General features: G+C 43.8%; 1 protein-coding gene across 6 annotated transcripts in view; it reads left to right on the forward strand.

Moving 5' to 3' along the window:
* LOC140478693 (U2 snRNP-associated SURP motif-containing protein-like) overlaps positions 1-10679 on the forward strand; it is an 83622-nt gene that overhangs the window by 54400 nt on the left and 18543 nt on the right. For all 6 annotated transcript variants that reach the window (XM_072571989.1, XM_072571988.1, XM_072571993.1 and 3 more), the window contains 4 exons: positions 1299-1386; positions 2314-2448; positions 2575-2631; positions 6231-6390. In XM_072571989.1, coding sequence (XP_072428090.1) covers positions 1299-1386; positions 2314-2448; positions 2575-2631; positions 6231-6390 — 440 coding nt within the window. The remainder of the gene's footprint in view (positions 1-1298; positions 1387-2313; positions 2449-2574; positions 2632-6230; positions 6391-10679) is intronic.

Below are 10679 nucleotides of genomic sequence, written 5' to 3' on the forward strand. Positions count from 1 at the left end.
GGAAAGGTAAAAAGTAAACGAAAGAAGAGTGGTAGCAAAGAATAGATGTTTGCTTCATTGAAAAGGTATTTAAGAAGGGTTTCGAAGGATGTGAGCATAGCAGCATTCATAACTGATCAACTTCTAATGAATGCTGGAAAAATATTAACTTGGCTACAATAGCAAAAGAAGTTTAAATTGATACTTAAATTATCTTAGATTATAGCGAGTTTAGAGAAGATTTATAGCTCAGGTTCAGGTTCTGGATGTAAGTTTGCTCACAGACCTTCCTGTTCAGCAAACAAACTTACATCTATTTTAGATAATCCTGTAATCTGCCTTGACTTCGCATATTATAATGGTACAAGTGTCACATTTTGTTCATGCAACTTAATGATTGGACTTAGATGATCTGTGTTTTATGCTGTGGTGGAACTATTTTCTGATTTTTTTTTGCTTTGTGCAGAGTTTTTAATGCACAAATTTATGCATGCCATTGTGACCATATTTATTGTGATAAGGTACTAGGTACAATGTGAAAATGTTGAATGAAAGTAGATGATGGTGATTTTTACATTTCACTTGTAGTTACATCAACAATTATATTTAAGGTTATCCAAACATCTTCAGTTCATATCTTATTTGTATCAATACACGTTCACTAATCAACAACATATTTGGTCGCCTATAGTGGTTCTTGAGAATCGACCCCCACTTTAATATTCTCATCCTTGTTTTCACCTCACCTTGGTCCTCCCAATCTCTGTAATCTCTTTCAGTCCCACAACCCTAAGAACTGTATACTCATCTATTTCTAATCTCTTGAGCATCACTGATTTTAATTGCATCACCATTGGTGGACATGCCTTTCGTTGTCTGGGTACTGAACTCTGAATTTTGGTCTGTGCCTAGATTAGAGTGGTACTGGAAAAGCACAGCAGGTCAGGCAGCATCTGAGGAGCAGGAAAAATCAGATGCTGCCTGACCTGCTGTGCTTTTCCAGCACCACTCTAATCTAGACTCTGGTTTCCAGCATCTGAAGTGCTTGTTTTTACCATTTTGGTCTGTGCACCCATTCACCTCCCTTTCCTCCTTCAAAACGCTGTTTGTCTTTAGCCAATCTTTTGACTATCAATCTCATGTTGCTTCATGTGAAATTTTATTCGTAAGGGTCTCATGAACTGCCTGTGACATTTTAATATATTAATAGTCTATAGTATAAATTATTTTCTACTTGAGAATGGGCTCAAGTTCACAGGGATCAAATGTTTGATTAATTTTTGATTTAGCAAACATTACTACTTCTGCTTCTCTTACAGTTTTGAATCTAAGTTGTGCCAGATATTTGCAAATCTTAATGCAACCTACAAGTCAATACAAGGTCACTTGCAGTCTGAAAATTTTAAGGTAATGATTTTTCATTTGGTCATACTCATTTCAAAATGTTACAAATGATTAGGTTGCAAAATCGGTTTCCAAATGGATTGCTGCTCTGCTCCTCCTTTTGGACCTTTTTAATCTACCTTTTTTTTAACTCTGTTTAATTGTACACACAGCTTAACAATTTCTAATGCTCTACATTAAAACTGCAGTTTGATTTTCTCTAGGAGGTTAAAACGTTTTATCAACTTGGTCTTGATTTATTTTACGTAAAGTTTAAGATTGCTTTTTGAGCAGTTTCTGAGCATTCCTGCTTCCATTTGCAAATCAGTGACCAATGCTGGAGAGTTGAGTGTGTAGATGTAGGATAATGGAAAAGTATTGCATAGTTATATGCCCAAAGATTAAATGAGCTATTGCTGCTTTACTGATACTACTCCAAGCTGAAAGATGGGGAAAAAGGCTAATTGAGGATGTAGAGAAAGAAATGCTTGCAGAGCACTATTTGGGGAAGTAAACAATCATAACAATCTTCTAAAGGTATTAGGAATGTCAAATCTTTACTTGTTAATGACACTGAAGTAACTAACATTTCAGTGGAGACAACAGAAACAGGAGAAACAAGATGATATTGAATAAAGAGAATTATTTCCAGCAAAGGAAATTAAATGAAACAGACAGAAGATGAACACAATCTGAAGTACACATGTTGAGTAAATATAAATTGAAGTGAGAGTTGTGATCTTTTTGAATGATTCAAAGAAGACAGGTTTTGGGGTGTGGCAAATATAAATGCAGCGAATGGTATTTAAGTTTTCATTCTCTGAGAAAGACTGTCGATTTTACAAGTGTGAATTTTAACATTTTTGATCGTTTTTGTCTTAAGCTACCGGAAAGACTTTTAGGCACTGCAATTGATAGTAATATGTTGAAGTATTCCCATTTGTTTTACAGCAAAGAGTGATGGGTTGCTTTAGAGCATGGGAAGATTGGACAGTTTACCCTGACCCATTCCTCATTAAACTCCAAAATATCTTTCTTGGACTTGTAGATCTTGAGGAAGAAAATAAAGAAGTCTGCAAACCTCAGGTACTTATTTTTGCCTACTGGACTTCTATTTATTACACTAGTTGGTGTGCTGTTGACCAGGGCTCACATTAAAATGTGTAAATGTTCTTTTCATTTCTGTTGACACCGTTTATTATTAATTTCTAGAATATCTACCTTGGACTTGTGGATGTTGAAGAAATAAAAGAAGTTTCTAAACGCCAGGTAGCTAACTACTTGATAATCCATTCATTTTAACTGTGTTCTTGATGACTTCCAGAGCTCATTTGCCTGATTTTTATTTTCCGCACCTCTCATTTGACCGTGTCATTTGACCCTATCAGCTTATGCTTGCCCTTCCTTCTCTCTCATTTGCTTTTCTAGCTTCATGAATTCACCTTTGCTATTCACTTCAACGATTATTGGTTAAGAAAAAGGCTCCATGTTTTAATTACTGGTTAAAGAAATTTCACCTGAATTCCTTGTTATTATTATCAGTGAGGTTTTTTAATATTTATAGCCCATAATTCTGATCTTTCCTTCAAGTGGACATAATTTATTTGTCTAGCTTTTCAGAATTTTGAAGATGTCAATCAGAACACTCCATTTTCTCTTTTCAAGAGAAGGGAGCCTCAGCCTATTCAGCCTTTCCTGATGCATATAATCTCAGCATTGTTATGATTCTAATAAATCTTTAGACCTGCTCTAGTATGTCTACATTCTTTCTATAGCATGGGACAAAGCTGTTTACATTATTCCTAAAAAGCGCAGCAGGTCAGGCAGCATCTAAGGAACAGGAGAATCAACGTTTCTGGCATGAGCCCTTCTTCAGAAATGAGGAAAGTGTGCCAAGCAGACTAAGATAAAAGGTAGGGAGGAGGGACTTGGGGGAGGGGCATTGGAAACACGATAGGTGGAAGGAGGTTAAGGTGAGGGTGATAGGCCGGAGTGGGGGTGGGCACGGAGAGGTCAGGAAGAAGATTGCAGGTTAGGAAGGTGGTGCTGAGTTCGAGGGTTGGGACTGAGGGTTCCCGTGTAGGAACCCTCCAACCACAAGGGATGAACTCAGATTTCTCCAGTTTCCTCATTTCCCCTCCCCCCACCTTGTCTCAGTCCCAACCCTCGAACTCAGCACCACCTTCCTAACCTGCAATCTTCTTCCTGACCTCTCCACCCCCACCCCCACTCTGGCCTATCACCCTCATTTTAACCTCCTTCCACCTATCGTGTTTCCAATGCCCCTCCCCCAAGTCCCTCCTCCCTACCTTTTATCTTAGCCTGCTTGGCGCACTTTCCTCATTCCTGAAGAAGGGCTCATACCCGAAACGTCGATTCTCCTGCTCCTTGGATGCTGCCTGACCTGCTGCACTTTTCCAGCAACACATTTTCAGCTCTGATCTCCAGCATCTGCAGTCCTCACTTTCTCCTGCATTATTCCTAACTCTGTGACCTACCAATATTTCTATATAAGTTAAATGTTGCTTTCCTATTTTCAGTTCCGTGCTACTGAAATGACAGCAAATCTTTTTTATGCTTTTCTAGTTCATGGAGAGATGTAATTTATGCCTGACTCTTATGGCTAGAAAGGGCTAAAAGAAAATCTAAATCTAATTTAAGATTTATTTTTTCTGAGTTCATTACACAGTGTAGAATTAAGAGAAGTGTTCAGGTGTGAGTTTGTTTGTTGAAGAAGTACAACCCACTTGCACGAGTTCTGGAATAGCTATGTGTGCCGTCTTACCTCTGTAGCGGAAGGAATGTGCTGGCAATCAGGCTTCACTGTTCCATGAGTCAAACAATTAGTACAAATACAAAAATGGCCAGTTTCTGTTTGATGTTGCTATCTAGAATAAAAGAGACTTCCACTGGGCTGCTTTAACTCAAAATAAACCATTTATTATAAAACAAAATTGTTTAATTGAAAACAATGATGTACAATTGCCAAGCTTCTCGCCTTGGATTTCTGCCTGTCATCTCTGGGAGATTTGTGGTGTCTCAAAAGAGTGAAGAGCAGTGAAGTTTGTCAGCCATTCAGATATCCTCACTGGTACATACAGGCTTTAAACCAGGAAGTGAGAAACTTTATGTTAAAATCATCTGCAAGAAGCAAAGTAAAGATTATGAAATGGAGAGGAGGTTAAGATGGACCAAAATTAAAGTTATGCAGCATGAATTTTCTTAAGGTGTGAGATTCCACACGACCCAGTGTTGGATAACCCATTCACTTTATCAAACAGTTAATAGTTGACTTGCTGCCGAAAGTGCTACCTCTGACTTTTTAGGGTGTTATAGTGTGTCACTGTTGTTTAAAATGTGCTAGGTTTTTGCCATTAGTGTTTTCAGTGCCAAATCTTAGTGAGGACAGCAGAAATGGACCTGTGAAAGAGCTGACTTTTCTCTGACACTTTTAGATTTCCTTTTGCAAATGAGTAAATTCAGATAGCACAAGTTGGTGTCAGATTTTCCTTGATGGCTTTGCATTTCTTATCACAACAAATGTGAATCATCTCATTTTCATGCTATTTACATTTTAGTTGAACACACGTTCTGTCTAAGGCAAGCTGCTTCTTTTCCTGGTCATCTATGAATTGTCTAAGCCACGTGTGGAAAAACCTACTTCCGTTCAGACAGGGCTAGATGACAAAGTTCCTTTACTTATATGTTTACGTTTTGGATATTCACCTCTGGTTTAATAAATGAGAGTGTCTCATCAGATGGTTGGTATATTTATATTAACCCGGTGGTGTGGGAGGTTTGTTCACCAGTAGTTGTCTGGCAGATTGCCGGACTTAGTAACTTCACTTTCAAGTTAGTTTTTGTATGTGACACTTTTATCAGTCTGAGGAAGCAATGTAAGTTACATAAATGTAAGTAGTTACTCTCACACTTGATCACTCAGATTGGGGTTCACTATCACCCCAGATTATTTTTAAAGATCTCTTGATGACAATTTTTATTGTTCACCTCCATTCAACATTCCTTTTTAAAAAGATGAAAATTTAACAAATACAGAAAACTAAATTTTTAACTTGAACAGAATTACTTGTGCTACCTCAACATATTCCCCTTGCGGAAACTTGCCCCTTCTGAAACTTTTTTGGCCATTTGTGGAATTTTAGCCTGCAGCCAAATTTTGCATTGTGATATTTTATGTAGTTCAATACATAGCAGCCAGCACTGCTCAGTTGTAGGCTTGTACAAGTGTATTCTCGTAATACTTTCCTTTCTTCCGGTACTGTTTATAAGCAAATTCATGTGATCATGCTGTGTATAATGTTCTATTTGAAGTTTTTGAGTTGGTTTACATATTCTGTGAAGATTGATTTGGAGATGACGGTGTTGGACTGGGGTATACTAAGTTAAAATTACACAACACCAGGTTATAGACCAACAGGTTTAATTGGAAGCACACTAGCTTTCGGAGCGTTGCTCCTTCATCAGGCTATCACCTGACGAAGGAGCGTCACTCCGAAAGCTAGTGTGCTTCCAATTAAACCTGTTGGTCTATAACCTGGTGTTGTGATTTTTAATATTCTGTGAAGATACTGTAAGGAAGTTACAAAATCAGTACAACAACTATTGATAATCATAACCTACTCTTGCAAATCATGATATGTGAAGATTTCAAATAAATTACAGCTGTAACCTTGTCATATTTCCTGACACCATTTATATTGTTCAATAGTTGTTCCATTTCACAAGATTTTGCATTGTCTCTGAAATCAATCATTGCAAATCTATTGTACTGTACAACACTGTTACAATTCTAATGTGTCCTGACTAAGGGGCAGTAATGGTAATAATGTGGATTATATGTTTGGTAGCCAGAGTCTGAAGAACTAGATGGAGTACCTGTTGAGGATGAACTTGATGGTGCCCCATTGGAGGATGTAGATGGAGTTCCAATTGATCTAGGCTCTGGTCTAGATGATCTCGACGGTGTTCCTATGAAGATGCTAGATGATGACCTTGACGGTGTTCCCAGTAAGTGTATTTGGTCAAGACTGCTGCTTTATTTATATATACAACAGTGAATACAATTCCATTCAGCTCCCTTGGCTGTACTGTGTCCCATATTGGTTTAAAGGAGATGAGGACACAGCAATTTCAATTAAGTTTTAAATTAACAATTGAGGGATTTTGCCTGTGATTCCAGGATTTTGATCAGCTAATTGTGAAGGAGTACCAAAGAGACATCACCTCCATTGCATCATAGGATCTATTGTACAAAAGGATGCCATTTGACCCATATTGCCTGTCTTGGTCCTTAGAAATAACAGACTTGTTTAGTCACATTTCCTGTTGATTGTTCGTAACGTATCCTTAAGTGCCTTGTCAACTTCCCAACAAAATTATTAAATGGAATCAACTTCCATCACCTTTTCAGGTAGAGCACTCCAGATTTTGACAACTCAGTTCAGGAGAAGTATCTTTACTCCCTTCTGAACCTTTTGTTAAAGATTTTCGACCTATAACCTCTGGTTATTGACCTGCTCATTTGCATGAGGAGCATCAACCTCTCATCTTTAACATCTCTCTATTAGGCCACTTCGTAACCATAATTTCTTCAAGGAATGTAGTCCTAACCATTCCAACCTCTCCTCATAACTGATGCTTGAGGGGAGGTTACAGCATAGTGGTGGACTTGTTATGCAGAGTCCCAGATTAGAGTTTTGGGTACATGGGTTGAATACTGCCATGGCAGTGGTGAGTTTTAAATTTAAAAACATGTAGAATTGAAAAGCTAGTCTAATGGCGACCATTGTCCTAAGTACCCATCTAGTTTACTAATGTCTTTTAGGGAAGGAAAGTGCCATCTTTACCTGGTCTGGTTCACACTTGACTCCAGACCCACAGCAATGTGGTTTGGCTCCTCATGTCTCCGAAATGGTTTAGCAAGCTGCACATTTCAAGGGAAGTTAAGGATGAACGACAAACAAGGGGTGGCACAGTAGTTCAGTGGTTAGCACTGCTGACTCACAGTACCAGGGTCCCAGGTTCGATTCCAGCCTTGGGTGACTGTGTGGAGTTTGCACATTCTCCCTGTGTCTGTGTGGGTTTCCTCCGGGTGCTCCAGTTTCCTTCCACTGTCCAAAGATGTGCAGGTTAGGTGAATTGGCTGTGCTAAATTGCCCAGAGTGTTAGCTGCATTAGAGAGAAATGGGTCTGGGTGGGTTACTCTTCAGAGGGTCGGTGTGGACTTGTTGTCCGAAGGGCCTGTTTCCACACTGTAGGGAATCTAATCTAATCTAATCTAATCTAAACAAGTTGACCAGATGAACTTTTAAAAATGTCCCTCCTACATGGTGCCAACTTCTCCTAGACTTTACATCATGAAATGTGATGCCCAGAATTGTGCCAAGTCCAGCTGAGGCCTAACCAGTGATTTTATAAAATTGTGGTGTGATTTTGTCACTCTTGTATTCTAACTCGATGTTGTTAAGCTCGAGTAATTTACATATACTTTTAACCATTTCATCAATTTATCCTGTAACTGTTTGAGATGTATATATGCAGGTGTTTTTACAAATCAAAATTGTGCCCCTCATAGTATGCCAGCTTTCCATATTAGCCCCCTCAAAGCATTATTTCTTACTGCTCTGGATTGAACTCCATATGCCGTGCTACAGTCCATTTCAGCATTTGTCATACTGCTGTCCATTTCAGCAGATTGTCTTTCCTCATAAAGTCTGTTATCTTGCATAGTTTCTGAGCAAAGAAAATGGCTTGGGTCAGACTCTATTTGACCAGTTGTTGTGCAACAGCTCTTTGTACGAGCAATCCAGTTGGTTCCACTTCTCTACTATGTCTTCGTTACCCTCTAAATTGTTTTTCTCCATATATTTAGCCAGATTCTAATGGAGGGGTCACCATTTTATCTGCCATCCCATCATTCAGTGCAGTTCAAATCCCAGCCACGTGTTCTGTAAAAGATTTCTGTTGCTTATCTTGTTTAGTTCTTTTGCCAGTTTTTCTAACTCTGCCTTCTGAGTAACAGCACTTTGCCATTAGAAACAATTTGTTTCTGTTTGTTCACGTCCTCCATGATTTTAAACACTTATCAAATCTCCTTTCAGCCTCCTCTGCTGTGAGGAAACCAAGCTTGGCTTACTCTGTCGACACAGGGAACTATAATCTGTCATCCCTGTAACTTTTCCCTCCTTCCTAAGGTGTGATATCTAAAATTGGATGCAACTCCAACTGGGCAAGCTAGTGATTCATAGCATTTTCAAACTTTATAATGCTGCTTTCAAGTCCAAAATTGTTTGCAATAATGGACCCACAATTGACCTTGCAGGACATATTATAAATGACCATCCAGTCTGATAGTTGCCTAACTACCATACCAGTCCCTGTCATTAAGCTAATTTGATATCGATGTTCCCACTTGCCCTTAAATTCTGCAGATTTAGATTCTAACCATCCTTCTGTGGGGATAGCGAGTAAATAATGCTACAGGCCATGCATCTGTACAAATAAACTTGGCACGCTCGCCCATTCTCTCACACTTGTGCTCTGTTTGTGTCTTGTCTGTGGCTGTCTCTTGGGTCTCTCTCCCTGTCACGCTGTCTCTCCTCCTGTTGTGCTCTCTCTCCCCCTGACACACACGCGTGCTCTCTCTCTTTCCCTGCCCCTCCGTCTGTCTGTCTGTCTCTCCCCTCCTGTCTCTGTCTGTCTGTCTCTCCCTCTCCCTCTCCCCCTCTCTCTCTCTCTCTCTCTCTCTCTCTCTCTCTCTCACTCTATACCCCCTTCTCTCTCTATCTCTCTCTCTCTCTCTCTCTCTCTCTCTCTCTCTCTCTCTCTCTCTCTCTCTCTATACCCCCTTCTCTCTCTCTCTCTCTCTCTCTCTCTCTCTCTCTCTCTCTCTCTCTCTCTTCCTTTCTCTCTCTTCCTTTCTCTCTCTTCCTTTCTCTCTCTTCCTTTCTCTCTCTTCCTTTCTCTCTCTTCCTTTCTCTCTTTCTTTCTTTGCTTTCTTTCTTTCTTTCTTTCTTTCTCCCTCCTTGTCCGTCTCGCCCTCCCTGTCCCTCCCTCCCTCCTCCCGCCCCACTCCTCCCTCCCGCCCCACTCCCTCCCTCCCGCCCCACTCCCTCCCTCCCGCCCCACTCCTCCCTCCCGCCCCACTCCCTCCCTCCCGCCCCACTCCCTCCCTACCGCCCCACTCCCTCCCTACCGCCCCACTCCCTCCCTACCGCCCCTCTCCCTCCCTCCCTCCCTCCCGCCCCTCTCCCTCCCTCCCTCCCTCCCGCCCCTCTCCCTCCCTCCCCTCCTTCCCTCCCCGCCCCTCTCCCTCCCTCCCGCCCCTCTCCCTCCCTCCCCTCCTTCCCTCCCCGCCCCTCTCGCTCCCTCCCTCCCTCCCTCCCTCCACGCCCCTCTCGCTCCCTCCCTCCCTCCCTCCCTCCACGCCCCTCTCGCTCCCTCCCTCCCTCCCTCCCTCCACGCCCCTCTCGTTCCCTCCCTCCCTCCCTCCCTCCACGCCCCTCTCGCTCGCTCCCTCCCTCCCTCCCTCCACGCCCCTCTCACTCGCTCCCTCCCTCCCTCCCTCCACGCCCCTCTCGCTCGCTCCCTCCCTCCCTCCCTCCCCGCCCCTCTCGCTCGCTCCCTCCCTCCCTCCCTCCCTGCCCCTCTCGCTCGCTCCCTCCCTCCCTGCCCCTCTCGCTCGCTCCCTCCCTCCCTGCCCCTCTCGCTCGCTCCCTCCCTCCCTGCCCCTCTCGCTCGCTCCCTCCCTCCCCGCCCCTCTCGCTCGCTCCCTCCCTCCCCGCCCCTCTCGCTCGCTCCCTCCCTCCCTCCCTCCCCGCCCCTCTCGCTCCCTCCCTGCCCCTCTCGCTCCCTCCCTCCCTTCCCTCCCTCCCTCCCTCCCCGCCCCTCTTGCTCCCTCACTCCCCGCCCCTCTCGCTCCCTCCCGCCCCTCTCTCCCTCCCTCCCTCCCTCCCTCCCCGCCCCTCTCGCTCCCTCCCTCCCCGCCCCTCTCGCTCCCTCCCTCCCAGCCCCTCTCCCTCCCTCCCTCCCTCCCCGCCCCTCTCGCTCCCTCCCTCCCCGCCCCTCTCGCTCCCTCCCTCCCCGCCCCTCTCGCTCCCTCCCTCCCCGCCCCTCTCGCTCCCTCCCTCCCTCCCCGCCCCTCTCGCTCCCTCCCTCCCCGCCCCTCTCGCTCCCTCCCTCCCTCCCCGCCCCCTCGCTCCCTCCCTCCCTCCCCGCCCCCTCGCTCCCTGCCTCCCTCCCCGCCCCCTCGCTCCCTGCCTCCCTCCCCGCCCCTCTCGCTCCCTCCCTCCCTGCCT

Source organism: Chiloscyllium punctatum, chromosome 6 (assembly GCF_047496795.1).
Source record: "Chiloscyllium punctatum isolate Juve2018m chromosome 6, sChiPun1.3, whole genome shotgun sequence".
NCBI classification, from domain to species: Eukaryota; Metazoa; Chordata; class Chondrichthyes; order Orectolobiformes; family Hemiscylliidae; genus Chiloscyllium; species Chiloscyllium punctatum.